General features: G+C 29.0%; 3 protein-coding genes across 4 annotated transcripts; 2 read left to right on the top strand and 1 right to left on the bottom strand.

Annotated features, from left to right (window-relative positions):
• Positions 1–475: 475 nt before the first annotated feature.
• On the top strand, positions 476–8,720 carry LOC122718194 (phosphatidylinositol 4,5-bisphosphate 3-kinase catalytic subunit delta isoform). 2 transcript variants are annotated; one of them, XM_043943025.1, is made up of 10 exons: positions 476–1,138; positions 1,245–1,703; positions 4,303–4,734; positions 4,837–5,267; positions 5,467–5,757; positions 5,869–6,147; positions 6,400–6,606; positions 6,674–6,988; positions 7,275–7,737; positions 7,845–8,720. In XM_043943025.1, the coding sequence occupies exons 1-10, from the start codon at positions 995–997 to the stop codon at positions 7,974–7,976; spliced, it is 3,153 nt and encodes a 1,050-aa protein (XP_043798960.1). In that variant the 5' UTR covers positions 476–994; the 3' UTR covers positions 7,977–8,720. The 2 variants fall into 2 exon arrangements, with proteins under 2 accessions (XP_043798960.1, XP_043798959.1); XM_043943024.1 differs by having other exon boundaries at positions 478–1,138; positions 6,337–6,606.
• Positions 1,711–4,367, bottom strand: LOC122718195 (protein Spindly). Its single transcript, XM_043943026.1, has 6 exons — positions 3,656–4,367; positions 3,265–3,565; positions 3,040–3,160; positions 2,671–2,977; positions 2,386–2,542; positions 1,711–2,296 (listed from the first exon to the last, which is right to left on the bottom strand). The coding sequence occupies exons 1-6, from the start codon at positions 3,907–3,909 to the stop codon at positions 1,820–1,822; spliced, it is 1,617 nt and encodes a 538-aa protein (XP_043798961.1). The 5' UTR covers positions 3,910–4,367; the 3' UTR covers positions 1,711–1,819.
• A 127-nt stretch (positions 8,721–8,847) lies between the features above and the next one.
• Positions 8,848–18,473, top strand: LOC122718260 (ABC transporter G family member 3-like). The gene is made up of 24 exons (XM_043943137.1): positions 8,848–9,832; positions 10,286–10,541; positions 10,712–11,022; positions 11,098–11,296; positions 11,365–11,503; positions 11,720–12,050; positions 12,154–12,285; positions 12,398–12,626; positions 12,735–12,840; positions 12,938–13,109; positions 13,312–13,418; positions 15,135–15,286; positions 15,391–15,439; positions 15,547–15,596; positions 15,680–15,819; positions 15,895–16,065; positions 16,285–16,523; positions 16,593–16,779; positions 16,993–17,121; positions 17,214–17,441; positions 17,538–17,673; positions 17,783–17,888; positions 18,054–18,154; positions 18,269–18,473. The coding sequence occupies exons 1-24, from the start codon at positions 9,734–9,736 to the stop codon at positions 18,442–18,444; spliced, it is 3,945 nt and encodes a 1,314-aa protein (XP_043799072.1). The 5' UTR covers positions 8,848–9,733; the 3' UTR covers positions 18,445–18,473.
• The last annotated feature ends 307 nt before the right edge of the window (positions 18,474–18,780 follow it).

The raw sequence follows: 18,780 nt of genomic DNA on the forward strand, positions 1-18,780 counted from the left end.
GTTAGACAAAGTAAAAGACACAAAAGTTCTGCAACTTGTAAGTCATTTTTCATTGATTGATTTGTATTTAGAGATTTTTTTCTCAAATTAAATTACAACAAATAACTACATCTAGAACTTTTCTAATTTAATGGCAACTAGGGACTTTACTATTATTATTATTATTATTATCATTATCATTATTATTATTATTATTATTATGCATTTATATTTTTATTTTGCATAATGAAATTAAATACGATGATCAATATTTTGGATTACAAATATTACATCATTATACGAGCTTATTAAATTAAATATATATTAAAAAATGAATTATGAGATATTATGAGAGAAATTAAAAAATTGCTTATATATATGCGTACATATATACATATGTATATATAATTTTATATATATAAAATTCGATTGAAATAAGATCCAATAGAAAAACAGACTAATTTTGCTTTGATATACACATATGTACATAAATGTACGTGTAAGTAGGTGGGTAGAATGCATTTATAAAAATAATGGCTGACGAGTAGTGTTATCACATATAAAAAGAAGTGATTATATGGATTTCACTTGTGTGATTCAAATCGAATAAAGTAACATTTTTTTATATATTAAAGTACGTAATAAATATGATACAAAATGTTACGAATTCAACCGATAATAATTAAATAATCGAGCAAGTTCATCAATTAATCTGAATTTAGAATCTTGCAAAATTCAGATCTGAAAAAAATTTACAATTATATGTATGGATATAAGAATGAAGAAAAAAGTTCATAGAAGAAAGATAATGTGTTGATCGTATAATCGTTTTATTTATCATACAACTTCTTATCAAACGATTCAATGAAGTCATATTGTTTAAAAGAGAAAGGATACTTTCGGTCACGATGCGACCTATACGATACATTTCGTGTGTTTTTCTTCGATTAATTTAAACTATTACCCTTTGTATTTTATTAAATTTTTCTATATATTATCAAAAACGTTTAACACAATGGTTCATATACCAAGTGCGTATACTTACAATTTTTGGGCGAAATCACCCACAGAAGTTGTTGAACTTACTTGTTTAATGCCAAATGGGGTCGTTATACCCTTGGAAACTAATCGCAATATTACTTTGGCCGAAATTAAAGAGGTAGGTTAAAAAAATATATAAAAATGTAATTTATATATATATATATATATATATATATATATATAAATATAAAAATATATTAATACCAATATAAATTCTTCTAAAGGATCTCTGGGATGAAGCCAGCAAATATCCTCTTCACGGTACATTAAAAGATGCTCCGTCCTATGTATTTTCATGTATTAACTCGAATGCAGAAGCGGAAGAATTACGAGATGAAACTAGACGTTTGTGCGATATTAAACCATTTTGTTCTGTGCTTAAAGTTATAGAGCGTGAAGGTGTTAAAAGTGATAGAAATTTAGATTCTCGAATTGGTGTTCTTATTGGCAAAGGATTACACGAGTTTACAGCATTAAGAAATTCTGAAGTAAATGACTTTAGGTGGAAAATGAGAGTTTTAGGAGATGAAGTTGCAATGGCAAGACAAAAAAAATCTTGGATGGAAAAAGTACGTTATCAATTTCCTACACGATTAGCACCAACTGCCACAATACCAAAAAATATCGAATGTCGATTAAAAGATGGAAATATCGTTCTTGTTACTAAATTTGAAAATACAGAGGTAAGAGAACAATTGTTTTATTATTTTTTTTATTATCATATTATAAAAATTAAAAAACATTTCTTTATATTGGATGAATACAATAACACATAGCAAATGTTTATTAATCATTGGATTTAATTAGATATGTGAATTATAGGATATTTTTCATTGTCGATGTTTGATAAGTTCTTATTTTCCTCAATCGCTATATTCTCCATAGAGTGTAGAAGTTTATTAAAAATTTTATTTGTATTATTATTATTAGCATTTTGATTATCTTCAAACTTGCATGATTTTTTAGGCTTAAGAATTTTGAATTCTACGCAATTATTTTGATTAGAATTTTCTTTATCAGTTTGTTCATTATGATTTTCATAATCTTTTAAATTTTTAATTGGACAAGAAGTATGTTTAATTTTAACACAATTATTTAATGGAAATGATTGAGCAAAGTTTTGTAATCCTTGTCTATTAGTGGATTGTTTTTCTTTAATCTCTGTATTGTCATTATTACATTTTTGAGTGACATCAATGAATTCTTCCAAGATTTTATGCTCTACATGATTCACAAGATCCATTTTTGATTCTGCTTGTGCAGCGCATATTTGAGCCTTTTAAAATATAAAAAAAAAAAAATTATATATCATTTTTTTAGAAATAAAAATGAAGAAATAAAATTATCAAAAATAGGAATAATTACCTCCAGAGACAAAGCTTTGCAACGCCAATAATTTAATTGTTTGGTAATAGTCAATTTTGTTTCTTCTTGTATCAAAAATTTTGTATAAAGATCTTCTATTTTTGTACGTAGTTCATCTGTTTCTTTTCTTTTAGTATCCAAAAGTGATTGAAAGTAGCTTTAATTTTTGTAATAGAAAAAAAAAAGTGTAAGGAAAAATGTAAAATAGAGAAACAAGAGACATAGAGACAAAGGATATTATTTAATGCTAAGATTTTATTAATATATATATAATTCATTTTATACCCGAAAGATGTGTCGCTACGATCTAATTGTCTTGAATCATTCTTCTTAATTTCACATTTCAATTTACTTTCGAGATCCGATATTCTATTTTTATATTTTTGAATTAACTCCTCATTTTCCGTTGATATATGATTTGTATCATTTTCCCATTTTCTAAACGTTGCAACACGTTCTGCTTTTAACATTTTAAGTTCTGCAGTTTGCGATTTATATATGCGTTTTAATTCTATATATTTCTCACGTAATACATTCATTTTACTCATTATGTTCTGCCGACGATCTTCTACTTCAGCAAAGAGTGAATTACCTGTATAAAAAAAAAATTTTTAAAATCTTAAACGAAAATAATTAAATTTTATTGATACTCGCCTTTACGTGATTCACATGTAGCATCCATTTGTAACGATGTTATCTCCGCACGTTTTAGAATAAGCTCTGCGCGAACTTCTTCTAAAGTTTGATCTTTTTCGTGTAATTCTTCTTTGATACTCTATTCAATAGAAATAATATTTTATATTTATTTATATTTTATTTCTAATATTCTGATAATAATTTAATAATTTTTTAACAAATATATCAATCTTTTATACTCACTCGAGTATAGTATTCGTAATTATCGCATCGAGCTTTTAATTCCTCGATCATTTTTTCTGCATATTCATTTTTTCCTTTCTCTTCTCGCAAAATAGATAAAAGTTCGTCGATATGATTTCTTAAAGAAATATTATCTGTTTCGAGAGAAAGATTTGTAGATTGATCTCCGACAGTGTTGCATTCAGTTTTTATACATTGATTAGCGTTTTGTTGTAATTCTTCAATTTGTTGTGTCTGTTGTGCTAATTTTTTTTCTAAATTTGAAATTGTATTTTCATAATCTTTTGTAAGAGTACGATATCTAAAAGGAAAAAATAAAAAACAAAAAATAGGAAAAAGGTTAACAAGTTAATATTATTTATAGAAATTTATAGAAATTTTATAAATTTACTTTTCTTTGTCTTTGAAAATAACTTGCTCTTTTTCGAAGATTCGTCCCTCAAGGGAACGTTCAAGTAATTCATTTGCTTCTTGAGCTTCCCGCAACATAATTTCGTTTAATTCAAGTCTTCGTTTTAAATTATGAATTTCTTGTTTACATTTTTCATATTCAACTTGTAATAATTTATAGCAACGATCATTGCGTATGTCCGTATATTCTTCGATATAATACTCTTCCGTATTTATCGAATCTTGTGTAGACATATTTTAAGGTTAACTTTTATTACGTGCGTTCAAATTTAAAGGCGAATCGTTATGAACTTTGTTTAAAAATCAACAGATATGTATCGTATACTTATCTTCTACTTGTTTCTTTCAATTACAGTTACAATATATATATATATGAAAAGTGTAGACATCTATATTTATGGCTTCCCTTTCTATTTTATCTTTCTCCCCTTCCCCCGGTATTTCCACTCATCGTCATACCCCTCTCCCTTCACGTATTTCCTGTTCTGTTAGCAAATTCCCGCCAAAAAGTAAGAAAAATCGAAGAAAATCGTTAAAAGAATAAAATTTTCAAAAAAGAAATAAAAGTTATTTTATCTTCTTAAATAGACATATTCGTAATTTGCGCATGATTATAATTTATTTCAGACAGCCTTCACATTTCAAATATCGCACAGTACGACGCCATATCAATTATTGGTATCCATATTAAATAAACGAGCAAACACTTTAATGTCCAAAGGACATCCAAATGATTTTACTCTAAAGGTTTGCGGCCAGGAGGAATATTTAATAGGAGATTATCCTTTAATACAGTTTAGTTATATTCAAGATTGCGTAGCAAAAGATATTACTCCTACATTGGTCACTCTAAGCAGAGATAGCGTCTCTGTTGATCAGGAAAATACTTCAGAAAATATAGAGGCAGATACTTTGCAACGTACAAGACCGTCTTTTTCCACGCTAACCTTACGCAAAAAGGGTAAACATGTATCTGCTTGGAAAATAGAGGAACCGTTTGTTTTCACTGTCAATGCGATATCACGATTAAACTGCGATGCGGCTCATCGCACCGTTGAGGTATAAACTTCTCATTTTCTCATAAAGCAATCGTTATTCGTTTTGTCATATCTTTTAAAGAATTAATCTTGATCTCTTTGATGTTGAATTTTACATCTACAGATTGGTCTCCAAGCCGGTCTTTTTCATGGTGGGAAATCTTTGTGCGAAAGTCAGAAGACTAAAGAAACTGTCGTCAATTCTGACGGTAGTTGCGAATGGGAAGAAACTTTAAAGTTTGATATAAAAGTACGAGATATACCGCGAATGGCTAGGCTGTGTTTTGTTTTATATGAAATAAGTAAGACTGCGAAAGGATTGAAAAGTCGTAGATTAGTTAAAGATACCAAACAAGAGTTTTTTATAAATCCGTTGTGCTGGGCTAACACGACTATATATGACTTTAAATCACAATTAAAAACGGGAGCGATGACGTTATATACGTGGACATATGCCGAGGATATGCAAAATGATGATCTTCTGCATCCTTTGGGAACGGTAGTGTCAAATCCTCATATAGATAGAGCGGCTGCTTTAATGTTAACATTTCCAAAGTAAGTCTACTTTTTTCTTTCATTTTACTTTCTCTTCTTTTTTTTTTCTTTTTTCTTTTCTTTTCCCCGAAAATATTAAAAAATTATTTCCCTTTTATCCCCTTCTCCTCCATCATTTTTTTGATATTATAATACGTATATTTTTTTTAATACACGATTAATTTCATATTATTGTTTATCGTTTATACATTTTTATTAGTTATGGGAAAGAGAAGTCGGTTCTTTATCCTACTCCGGAGAAAATGGTGGAATACGCGAGAAAGTTGCGAGAATCGTCTACCGAACGTTCGATTCAAGAAGAGCCTAATCAAGAATCTGATGTTGGTAAGCAGCAACTTGAACAACTTCGATTATTAGCGGACAGAGATCCATTACACGAGCTTCACGAACAAGAACGAAAGATAATGTGGACGTTAAGGCATCATTGTCTTCTTGAAATTCCCACGCTCTTGGCCAAGTTGTTGCACTGCGTGGAATGGAATGATCATAGGTGAAAATCTAAATATTCGAAATACCAAACGATAGGAGTTATTTTAACATCGTCCATTTTCATAGAAAAAGAGAACGTTTAAATCTACTTTCCGATTCTCGACGTATACAGGGAAGTAGCTGAAGCTACGGCGCTGGTGCAACAGTGGCCCAAATTATCCGTCGAAAAGGCACTTGAATTATTGGATTATGCTTATGCTGATCAAAATGTTCGAAGTTTTGCTGTACGTTGTTTAATGGATGTCAGTGACGAGGATTTGAGCCTTTATCTATTGCAATTGGTACAAGCGTTAAAACATGAAAATTATTTATCCTGCGATTTGACGGAGTTTCTACTGAGACGCGCGCTTAACAATCGAAGAATCGGTCATTTTTTATTTTGGCATCTTAGGTTGGTGTAATTTCGTCTATTGCATTTCATATATATTTTTCTTTTCTTTCATATATCTTTTTATTGAGTTCGATGAAAGGAAAAAGCTATTTACTCTTTTTCTATTTTCTATATTATCTTTTATGAATGTTCTATTTTTTTTTTTTTTTTTTTTTTTTTTTTAGATCAGAGATGNTTTTTTTTTGTTAGATCAGAGATGCAAGTGGGTGCTGTGTCTGTTCGCTTCGGTTTAATATTAGAAGCGTATTGTAGGGGAAGTCAGCAGCATATGCGGTCACTATTTAAACAAATGGAATGTTTGGGTAAATTGAAAAGTGCTTCCGAACAAATAAAACAGAGAAAAGATCGGAAAGCTGCGTTACAAGGATTTCAAGAATTTATTCAAGAACCTCATTGTCAAGATGCGCTATCAAACGTTTTAAATCCATTGGATCCGAGTTTCCGATGGAAACGCATTAAGTAAGCTTCCATATTAAACATATAATTGTTATGACAGATTTGTGAAACGAAAATTAATGATTTACAGAATTGAAAAATGTAGAGTAATGGATAGTAAAATGCGACCACTTTGGCTAGTTTTTGAAAATGCCGATCCATTCGGTGACGATATTTACTTGATACTCAAACATGGAGATGATTTGAGACAAGATATGCTTACGCTACAGATGCTACGAATCATGGATAAACTTTGGAAGAGAGAGGGTTTGGATTTACGTATGAATCCTTACGGTTGCATATCAACGGAAAATAGAGTCGGTATGATCGAAGTGGTTTTAAATGCGGAAACAATTGCAAATATCCAAAAGGAAAAGGGAACTTTTTCGGCAACAGCTGCTTTTAGGTATATTCAAATAGAAAATTCCATCTTTACCACATTACCAATTTGAAAATGTTTCCTACATTATATTATTATTATTATTATTATTATTATTATTATTATTATTATTATTATTATTATTATTATTATTATTATTATCATTATTATCATCATCATTATCATTATTATCATTATTATTATCATTATTATCATTATTATAATTATAATTATAATTATCATTATCATTATCATCATTATCATCATTATTATTATTATTATTGTTATCATCATCATCATTATATTTCTATAGACGAGGATCTTTGCTTGCTTGGCTAAAAGATCATAATCATACCGAAGCAGCATTGAATAGAGCTATCGAGGAATTTACTTTGAGTTGCGCGGGTTATTGTGTGGCTACGTATGTTCTTGGAATTGCCGATAGACATTCGGATAATATAATGGTGAAGAAAACCGGGCAATTATTTCATGTTGATTTTGGTCATATACTTGGACATTTTAAAGAGAAATTTGGATTCAGACGTGAACGTGTACCTTTTGTGTTAACCAATGATTTCGTGCATGTAATAAACAAGGGTCAAACAAAAAAAGGTCAAGCAGTTGAATTTCAACGATTTCAGAGTCATTGTGAACAAGCTTTTCTCGTTCTACGGCAACACGGAGGACTAATATTGTCCTTGTTTGCTATGATGATATCAACGGGATTACCTGAATTATCATCGGAAAAAGATCTTAATTATTTAAGAGATACTTTGGTATGATATCATTTTTCTTTCTAATCTTTTCTCACTTCATTTTGAATGACAAAAAAAAAATTATTGAATAGAAATTTAAAAAATTAATTCAATTTTTTTGAAATTAGGTACTCGAGATGTCCGAAAGTGAGGCACAAAAGCATTTTAGGAGTAAATTTGATGAAGCTCTTTGCAATTCGTGGAAAACTTCATTAAATTGGGCCTCTCATAATATGTCCAAAAACAATAAAACAACATGAATAAACGAACGATTGGATAAAATATAAATGGAACAAATAAGTGAATCCGATTGTTCTGCTTATAGACAAACGAGAGTATTATCGCATCAATAATTTACGTTTAAATTACGTGGAAAATTGAAAGCCGATGATAGATATTTTCTTCGAAAAAGAATACGTTCGATATAAAGAAAGATAAAATGATCTAACGTTTTTGATCACCAGTAATTATCTTTCTCGTTGCTGTGCGACAGTAACGCGTGTACGCGTGCGCACTCTTATCGTGACTATCGTCCCTTACTCCTCTCTCTCTCTCTCTCTCTCTCTCTCTCTCTCTCTTTCTATCTTGAACATTTTTACTACGCGCACGCGCATATGCAAACATTCGATTCTTTATTGTACATTCATACGCTATATCTTTACTCTCCTCCCTCTTTGCCACATTTTTAATAGGTGGGTGGAAAATAGAAGCAGAATACGTATATAGTACATATCATTGGTTGACATTGCGAGCGCGAAATTCTCATAAACAGAACAGAGACGAGTATTTCTTTGAAAGGAATGTTTCACTCATAAGACATTTCACTCGTCGTATTAGATTATCGCAGTATCGTGGCTGTGCCGTTCTACCAGCACTCTTTATAATCTTTACCAGATTGTAATAAGGAATGTTCGAAGGATTGATGAAAAATTCTCGATAATCCTTAAAATTTCCGAATCTTAAAATATTATTATATCGATTGTAATAAACGAAGTTATTCTTCACGTTGCTTTTTCATTACTTGAAAAACCTATATGTAGAAATATGAAATCCCAATACTTTTGTTAAAGGTATGATTATTAAAGACAAAAAAAAAAAGATAAAAAAAACAAGGAAAAAGATAAAAAAAACAATTGAGAAAAAAACAAAATAAGATTAATAAAATGTGATATAAATATAAGTTACAGTACAAATTCTTTTGTAATTTTTTTTTTTTTTTTTAATACTGTGTAACTTTTAATACTGTTTAACTTTTTGAAATGTTGTTTGTATAACTTGTAACTTCACAGTTTTTTATTATTTAAATAAATGTACAAGAAGAAAAATAGGATGGAAAAGATTTATAAAAAAAAAATGAATATATAACGTATAATAACATCGAACATAATTACGTGTGCAAGGCTGTCGTGCGGATTTTTTTACTTTGTTGTTGTTGGCCGCGTTACCCGTAAGCTCGTGGATCACTGGAGTCGCATTACATAAGTTGACACGAAGCGACGGAGCAACGAATGGAGGTGGAAGACCACTGCAATCCGAGAACATTGTGCACACTGTGGCTATTTCGAACCTCGAGCTCTATCTGATCATAAACCGAGTTGATCACATCGAATATTTTTTTCGAACTGTATTGTTTTCAATTTTCATTAAGTTGTACGTAATAGCAGAACAGGGAAACATTTACGTGTGCGCGCTCTATTTGAATAATATTTCTTCTTTTATTTTTTGAAGTTTTTATCGGATTTATCAACATTCGTATAAATAAATTGCACATCTGTTCCAAAAGAGCTTGATTCCAAAGGAAAGGATTATATGGAATTATTATCGTATTTTATGGCGTGTTAAATAACAATTTTTGTTTATCATTGTTCGAAAACCGGTTCGGTGCCTCTTAAATAAGATTGATCGCAGTTTTATTTATTATATCTATGTTCGGTGATACTTACGTTTCGCAGAATAATTCGAAGGAAAATTATAGATGAAACTGATAAGAAATTAAATCTGGGAAAAAAAGGAAAATATGACTGCAACAGAAGAAACTGAACCTTTGATATCATCGAAAGGTTTAACTACTTGTCGGAATAAACCACAAACGATCTTATATGATGCGATTTCATTGGTAAGCAATTAAACGATTTAATTAAATTCCTTATGTGTTATTTATTACGAATTTATTTCAAATTTCACAAAATTGTGAATTAATATTACTTGGTAGAAATATTTTAGTAGAATATATATTATACATTCTTGAGTGTATTATACTTTTGGCTTCGTTCAATGCTTGAACGAGGATTATGATCATATGGCTTCCTCGATGTTTACGGTTTTCCCAAGATTATTTTCATTATTATTTCGAAATAATATTTTTATAAAATGTAGTTTCTGAAAATATAAACGAAAATATATAAACATAAAAATCATAACACAAAATATATGTCTAATAGAACGAAATAAGTTAATTATTTTTTATAATTTTTTTTTCTTCTCTTTACAAAAAGAATTTTATTCTTTTTTTTTTTTTTTTACAATTTATATTTGCTTCTCTTACATATTTCTGTTTAATGATTTTTAGGAAGAAAATGAAAGAATCGCAGTATCGAATTCCAAGATATCGTCGTTCAAATTAAAGCCGATCTTACATTCGAGAATAGGGATAACACCGAAGGATACAACATTCGTACAGCATTCCACAGGAAATACCGAAAACGAATCAATTACGTATACATGGAGCGATTTAAACGTATATGCCGCTAAAGTAAACGAAAAGCCATGGGAATTTTTTTTGAAAAGAAGAAAATCTATCGAACGAAGACATTTATTGAAAGATGGTAAAAACGAAGATCGGGATCAAAAGAAAAGAATAAAGAATAAGATTAGGAGAAAATATTTCAATAAAGATTTATCGCGTAGAATTAATTGAGAATTGAACAATTAGAAAGAAAATTGAAACGACTGTTTAAACTTTATATCTCTATATTGATATAAAATTTGATTACAGTATGCGGAGTTGCATATCCAGGTGAATTGTTGATAATTATGGGATCATCAGGAGCTGGTAAAACAACATTATTAAACGCTTTGACATTTCGATCGGGTTGCGGAGTGATTGCATCTGGAGTGATGGCTGCAAATGGGCGAAGAGTATCTTCTACGATACTGACATCGAGAACCGCGTATGTGCAACAAGATGATTTATTCGTTGGCACTTTAACCGTTAAGGAACATCTTTTGTTTCAAGCTATGGTTCGTATGGATCGAAAAATACCCATGGAGCAAAGATTCGATCGAGTGCATCAAGTAATTAACGAGGTATATCGAATAAATATCTAGATTTATAATTATATCGTATATAATTAATTTCAAGAAATGTTGCGTGTTTCGTAGCTTGCATTAACCAAATGTAAAAATACGGTAATTGGTCAACCGGGAAGAATTAAAGGTCTTTCCGGAGGTGAAATGAAAAGATTGTCATTCGCATCAGAAGTTCTTACCGATCCACCGTTGATGTTTTGTGACGAACCTACATCAGGCCTCGATTCTTTTATGGCGCATCAAGTAGTTTCGGTATTGAAGACTTTAGCCGGTAAGTAACATCGAGTTCGATGGTAAATTGGATGGATGTATACAAATATAAGAAACATGATTTTTCAGCACGTGGTAAAACGATCGTCGCTACATTGCACCAACCTTCCTCAGAATTATTCGCTCTATTCGATAAAATTCTATTAATGGCTGAGGGAAGAGTAGCCTTCATGGGTACGACATCGCAAGCTTGCACTTTTTTCGAAACGTAAGTACTTATCTAGTAACACAATAAATAATACTTCTAGAAACATTGTTGCGAACGTATCCTTTGTATATATATATATATATCCTTTTTATATTTTATGTATATATATATATATGTTTCCATATATATATCTCGCTTTCTTATTTTTTTTTCTACACTTTTTCTACACTCTCGTTATACAGTTTATTAAGTAATAAAAGAATTCGATGTTTACAGACTTGGCGCTGCTTGTCCTAGTAATTATAATCCGGCGGATTATTTTGTTCAAATGTTGGCGATTGTACCTGGACAAGAAACGTCTTGTCGTCATGCGATAAACACTGTATGCGACGCCTTCCAAAAAAGTGAACACGGTATTAAAATTGCATTAGAAGCAGAGGCAATAAATAATGAATTCGATGATTCGATGCGAGATTCGAAATATTCGAAAAATCGATCGTTGTACAAAGCAAGTTGGTGCGAACAATTTCGTGCAGTTTTATGGCGTTCCTGGTTATCGGTTATCAAAGAACCTATCCTCATTAAAGTTCGTCTGTTACAGACTGTTGTAGGTATTACTGTTTAAAAAAAAAAAAAAAAAATGGTAAAAAATATATATTATCGATATAAATTATATTCTAAATATATATATTTATCTACATTTGTTTTAGATGGTTTCTTTATTGGTGGGAATCGTTTATTTCAATCAACGATTAGATCAAGACGGAGTAATGAATATCAATGGTGCTTTATTTATATTTCTCACCAATATGACTTTCCAGAACGTTTTTGCCGTAATCAATGTAAAATTTATTTGCTTATATAAAAATTATATAAAAATAAAGCGTAAAGTTATGCCATTTATGTGTATGTATGTATATATATGTATATGTATATTTCATTTATACTGTGCAGGTTTTTTGCGCAGAACTACCGATATTTTTACGGGAACATCGAAACGGCATGTATCGTACAGATGTATATTTTCTGTGTAAAACGCTCGCAGAAGCGCCTATTTTTATAGCAGTACCGCTTCTCTTCACTGTTATTGCTTATCCCATGATTGGATTGTATCCGGGAATCGATCATTTTTTCATTACCGCTGGTATTGTTGCTCTCGTTGCTAACGTTTCGACATCTTTTGGTATGTTATTTATAATACATCATGAACAATTCTTCAATAAATCATACTTATATTTATTCAATTTTTCATTGAAAAATATTTTTCAATAGAAAAATATATTTTTTATAGGCTATTTAATATCCTGCATTAGCAACAATTTATCCATGGCGTTATCCATCGGACCACCAGTGATAATACCGTTTTTGCTTTTTGGTGGATTTTTCTTAAATACAGCGTAAATATAATTACAATGGAATATATTTAATATTAATTATTTATATAGATGCAAAACATTATTTATATATGTATAATTTATACGTAATATCTTACAGATCCGTTCCATTCTATTTTGAATGGTTCTCCTATTTATCTTGGTTTCGGTATGGAAACGAAGCTCTTCTTATCAATCAATGGTCGGAAGTAGAATCTATAGAATGTACAAGAAGCAATGCAACTTGTCCTAAATCTGGTCGAATGGTTTTACAAACGTTCAATTTTAAACAGGTTCGCGATATAATACATGTATATATATATTTATGATATTATATCCGTTTCAACGCGGCAAGAGAGATTATATTTCGCTTCGAATACATGTTCGATTTATTTAATTATTTTCTTTTGCGTGCATGCACGTATATATATTTTTTTTTCTACTTATTTTATATAATTTTTATTTATCTTCTTATTTATCGTTTTCGATTTTTAGGAACATTTTTGGATGGATATCGTATGCCTTTTTTCCTTAATTATTGCATTTCGTTTTTTGGCATTTCTGGCTCTACTATTAAAAACTCGGGGCAATTACAAACAAAGATAGAAAAAGAAAGATAGATTAAAAGTTACATTAAAAATTTAATAACCGCTGTCATTTTTGTCTTATCAAAATCCGCGCACAAATTTTTTGCCGGATAACGTTACTTTTCTCCATAATTTATTGTTATTTTATATTTATTCTTTTATTTTACGACACATGAATAAATAAATATTTTCGTAATTTTTGTTGAACAAATTCTATTTTCCATATGCAAAATTTTTTATTTTTTCATTCATTTCTAAAACAAATATACATTAGAAAAGAATTATTGTATTAACATTTTTTATAATTATTTTATATCATTTGAACGAATAAAAGATTGTAAAGAAAATATATTTGAACTTTTTTCGTATATTTATACATGTTTCATAATCATTGATATTGTTTGTAAAAAAAAAAAAAAAAAAAATGAAAAAAGAAAGAAAATAAGGAAAGAGAAAAGATAAACGATTGAATTCGCGAATATTCGAATGTATGTAATGGATGTATATTATTTTCTGCTAATTTTGTTGGTGATAAGCGAACAACGATAAAGAACAAGTATATTGCTGTTCTGTTAACCACCCTTTTATGCGTAGGTTCAAATATCGTTATAAAACCGGTTGTTATTTATACTATGCGAGTATATATGTGTGTGTGTAAGAAATAATAACGAAACTTAATAATATATATAACATAGGAATATAATATAAAATGTATATATTTGTTCGATAATAAAATTAAAGAACGATATTATACATCTTTCTTTAAATATAAATTCAAATTCTCAAATTTGAAAGACAAATTATTATTATTATTTTGAATTAAATCAATTAATAAAATAAAAATTTAAATTAACAGCTTATTTTTTAAAATGCTTCAACTTTTTATTTTTTATTATTAAACAAATATTGCGATAAAATATATTGCCATAATGAAAAGAACGTAATTCTAATTCTTGTAAAGAGTATATATATATGAAACTCTTTTAAATAATTTTTTAAAAATATATAAAGAAATATAGTATATGTATACACGTAAGTATGCATATATAAGGAATTCTTACGTGTACAAAACAAGTATAAGGTTTCCATCTTCGATTACTAATAATACTTTAAGTTTTCTTTCATCTTTTACTTATTTAACGGTACAATATTAAACGATATATACAATTTATATAATTTTCATTTCGTTATCGTTAGACAAAATTTCAATTTTGAATCGTGTTGTTTTATTTAATATATACGTATATTATATTATTAATATTATATACCAAATTAATAATACCCAATTAACATATATGAACATATTTATTTTCTTTGATTTTTTAATTGAAATTAAATTAATCTCAAATTTACATTTACTTAGAATCCTTTTCAGTCATATTTTTCCTCTTATTAAAACAAGTTATAATATAATAATAGAATTGTGAGAATTTTAAAAATATACGAAATTTATTATCGAATAATTAGACTGATATATTGAAATATAATATAATATAAATTATACATATAATATATATATACATTCCAAGATTTTATTCAACCAAAGAAATATAGAGAAACGGTATACTTCCTAGGTATAGATCGAGTGGGAACGTAAGAGGTATCGCGTATCACGGCGGGTTCAGCGACAATCTCATTTGTGGTATAACTTGCTTCAATCGGGTACTCGGTTGCTTGTTTGCGATCACTTCGGAATAGAAATAAATAAAACGAAATCTTTTTAATTACGATGTACGTTTTAAAAGAAGGTAAATGGTTTCGTAAAAAACGTAATTATCTTACGGAAGATGATACGGGAGGTGTGACGCTTACATGGAAAAATCTTTCTGTATATGCGATGGATCGTGGTCGAAAAAATGTGCGCAAACGATTAATCGATAACGGTGTGTAATATTTCGTTGTGCAATTTTCGTTCGACAATCGAACTCGTTCGTTGTAAAATAAATATTCATTTGATCGAAATTCGTTAAATTTTGTTCGATTTCAGTACGGGGTGCAGCAGAACCGGGAAATCTAACAGCAATAATTGGTGCAAGGTAAGATTATTTATTGAAAAGATTTTATATAGATAATTGAAATTTTTCTTTCTTTCTTTTTTTTTTCTCATTTTTTTCTTTTTTTAACTTCTTTCTCTTTAATTCAGTGGATCTGGTAAAAGTTCATTGATAGCGGCTCTGGCTTTTCGCACGGGATGTGAGTATTTTTTCCCTTTTATTCTTCTTTCAATCCAATATTAAGCTAATTTTTTAATAATTATTTTTCGATTTTATATGTAGCCGAAAATTTAATTCACGGTGATATACGAGCAAATGGAATGACGATAGATTCCTCTTATATGATGCAGAACAGTGGTTACATGCATCAAGAAGATATATTTGTCGCGACAATGACAGTGATCGAACATCTTTGGTTTATGGTAAGAGACCGAGATCATTCACATTCGTTTTTTGATGTGGTTTTTATCTCACCTTTTGCTTCTGTTTTAATACAGGCTCGAATGAAACTTGACGGAAATTTACGAGTATTGGATATTGAAAGAAAAATTGACAATTTATTAAAAGATGTTGGCTTAACGAATAGACGGGATGTACGAATTGGTAATAGCATTGATGACAAAGTATTGTCTGGCGGTGAAAAAAAGAGGTTGTCTTTTGCTACAGAAGTACGATACAGATATATTCTTTTTTATAATATTTTATCTTTTTCTTTCTTTTAAACGTATAACAATTTTTCTCCAGTTTTATTACTTATTTTTTTCATTCTCCTTCTATTAATTTTGATTTTACATCTTTCTTTTCATAAATGGTAAATCCTTCTTCTTATTATCGAAATATATCCATTTTTGACGATCCATTTTTTTTTAACGACAGATTTTTCTCAGTTATTGACAGATCCAAAGATATTATTCTTGGATGAACCGACAACTGGGCAAGATTCTCATTCGGCAAATTGTGTGATTTCCCAATTGAAATCATTCGCAGCAAAAGGACGAACAGTATTATGTACCATACATCAACCAAGTTCTGATATATTCAGTTCTTTTGATCGAATAATATTAATTGCCGAAGGTCGAGTTGCATTTTCAGGTCGAATCGATCAAGCGGTAGAATTTTTTGCAAGGTAAGATTCCCGATAAAAAAATTATTCGTCTTCTTTTTTTTTTCCATCCAACTGTGATTCATTCTCTAGTGAGGGCTACGAATGTCCGCGAAAATATAATCCTGCTGATTTCCTGATAGCGATTGTAGCCACGGGATCGAAAAATAAAGATGGTGAACAAATAGGTCACAAGATATGCGATATTTTTTTAAATAGTAAAGCTTCCAACGAAATCGATCGTATCATAGAGAAACAGAGTTCAATATCTTCTTTGACCGTAAGTATTTAATTTATTTTTTCGTGTTCGTAGCATCTTTAATACGAAAAAGAAATAAATATTTATCGTTTGCTTTTTCTTTATTATTCCATTCGAACGAATTATTTTTTAATTTTGAATTTATCACACGAGTAAAGTTCGATGAAATTTTAATAATTTTAAGCGATATCATCTTGTGTATTCGATATTGTTTTAATATATGTGCGTGTGTAGATTAAAACTAGCTCGTATAAGAAGAAAAAGAGACGACATTGTTCACGACTTTTCTGGTTAATTTATCGTCATTTCTTACAAGTTTTGAGAGATCCATCGGTACAAATAATTAGAATATTTCAAAAAGTGGTGAGTGATTCGATGTGATTTATATATGTATATGAAAACATTTTTGCGTAAATTAAGAACGCAAGTGTAATATAAGAAAAATGTTGTATTAGAGTGTCGCAACGATCGGTGGTTTGTGTTTTATGGGTGCTGTAAATTTTGATCAACTCGGGATTCAAGCTGCACAAGGTGTTATTTTTATACTGGTATCTGAAAATGCATTTTTTCCAATGTATGCTACGTTAGCCTTGATACCGCAGGAATTACCTCTCCTTCGAAGAGAATATCGAGCTGGAATGTATCCGATTTATCTGTATTATATTGCACGTATATTTTCTTTGGTGAGTAAAAAAAAAATGTTCATAGTTTCGATTATTAAATATGATTCTTGATTTTTTTTATACCAAGAAATAATTTAAAAAATGAATATATTACAGATACCTGGTTTAATAATAGAACCGCTATTGTTTACGGCGATTCTATATTGGTTAGCTGGATTGCGAGACAATATCGAAACTTTTGGATTTACGTTACTTGTTCTTCTACTTACCATAAATGTATCGACTGCATGTGGTAAAATTTTATTACAATCAAAAATTTTTATACAATCAAAAGATGAATAATAAAAATAGAATATAAATAAAATTAATCATTAATGTAAACATATATATTTTTTTTTTAGGATGTTTTTTTTCAACGGCATTTGAAAGTGTACCTTTGGCAATGGCTTACTTGATACCATTCGATTATATTCTTATGATTACTATGGGTCCATTTCTCAAATTAGGGTAGGATATTTATTATTAATTATAAGTTATTTGAACGTACCGTCAAATAGCTAGAAAAAATAAAAAAAAAGTAAAACGAAAATGAAAATTGTGCATATACGAATATATATATATATGTGCACAAAATGAAATCATTTTAAAATAACAATATTTAATATATTTTAGATCATTACCAATATATATCCAATGGGTAAAATATATTTCTTGGTTATTACATTCTACCGAAGCGCTTACAATTTTACAATGGAACGATGTACATAATATATGTAAATATTAATCTGTTCATTTGTATAAAAGTTAAATATTATCTTCGTATTAAATCGTTAAAATAAATATGTAAGATAATAATAACGAATCATTCGATATTTTAATATTTTTAGCTTGTGAAGAAACTGATCCTGAATTACCTTGCATTACCGATGGAATTCAAGTTCTACATCGCTACGATTTTAATGAAACTAATTTTTGGATGGACATTATATTAATGATTACTATTTATTTCGTTTTTCATATTTTTGCTTATATGTGTCTGTGGAACCGTTGTAGATGGAAATGAGATAAAAATATATCATCATTTGTCAATAATTTATTATATATGTATTATATAATTATAATAATAGAAAAATGTTTCAAAATTGATAGTACAAAATTTAATATATTACAACAATAATAATTAGAAACAATTATGATGATATTATATTTGAGTTAATTTTAATAAAAAAAAAAAATTCTAAAATATTTATAATATTCTCATTATATTATAATTTACTCTATATACGTATATTTTTAAATTTCTTAAATTTCTTGTTAACAAATAATTTTTTACAAAATTAATTATTGTCGTATTAAAAATAATAATGCTCGATATAATGCTCACAAATAAACATAATAC

The sequence above is a fragment of the Apis laboriosa genome, unplaced genomic scaffold (genome assembly GCF_014066325.1).
Source record: "Apis laboriosa isolate Shangri-la unplaced genomic scaffold, ASM1406632v1 scaffold5_cov152, whole genome shotgun sequence".
In the NCBI taxonomy this organism is placed as follows: Eukaryota; Metazoa; Arthropoda; class Insecta; order Hymenoptera; family Apidae; genus Apis; species Apis laboriosa.

Coding starts and splice junctions, on each gene's coding strand:
- LOC122718260 (XM_043943137.1), top strand. CDS start 9,734: ATGACTGCAACAGAAGAAACTGAACCTTTGATATCATCGAAAGGTTTA. Junction 12,841..12,937: donor GGATTTTTCTTAAATACAGC/GTAAATATAATT, acceptor AATATCTTACAG/ATCCGTTCCATTCTATTTTG. Junction 17,442..17,537: donor TTGCACGTATATTTTCTTTG/GTGAGTAAAAAA, acceptor AATATATTACAG/ATACCTGGTTTAATAATAGA.
- LOC122718195 (XM_043943026.1), bottom strand. CDS start 3,909: ATGTCTACACAAGATTCGATAAATACGGAAGAGTATTATATCGAAGAA. Junction 3,161..3,264: donor ATTACGAATACTATACTCGA/GTGAGTATAAAA, acceptor TCTATTGAATAG/AGTATCAAAGAAGAATTACA. Junction 2,543..2,670: donor CGTAGCGACACATCTTTCGG/GTATAAAATGAA, acceptor CAAAAATTAAAG/CTACTTTCAATCACTTTTGG.
- LOC122718194 (XM_043943024.1), top strand. CDS start 995: ATGGTTCATATACCAAGTGCGTATACTTACAATTTTTGGGCGAAATCA. Junction 1,704..4,302: donor CTAAATTTGAAAATACAGAG/GTAAGAGAACAA, acceptor AATTTATTTCAG/ACAGCCTTCACATTTCAAAT. Junction 5,758..5,868: donor GTGGAATGGAATGATCATAG/GTGAAAATCTAA, acceptor CGACGTATACAG/GGAAGTAGCTGAAGCTACGG.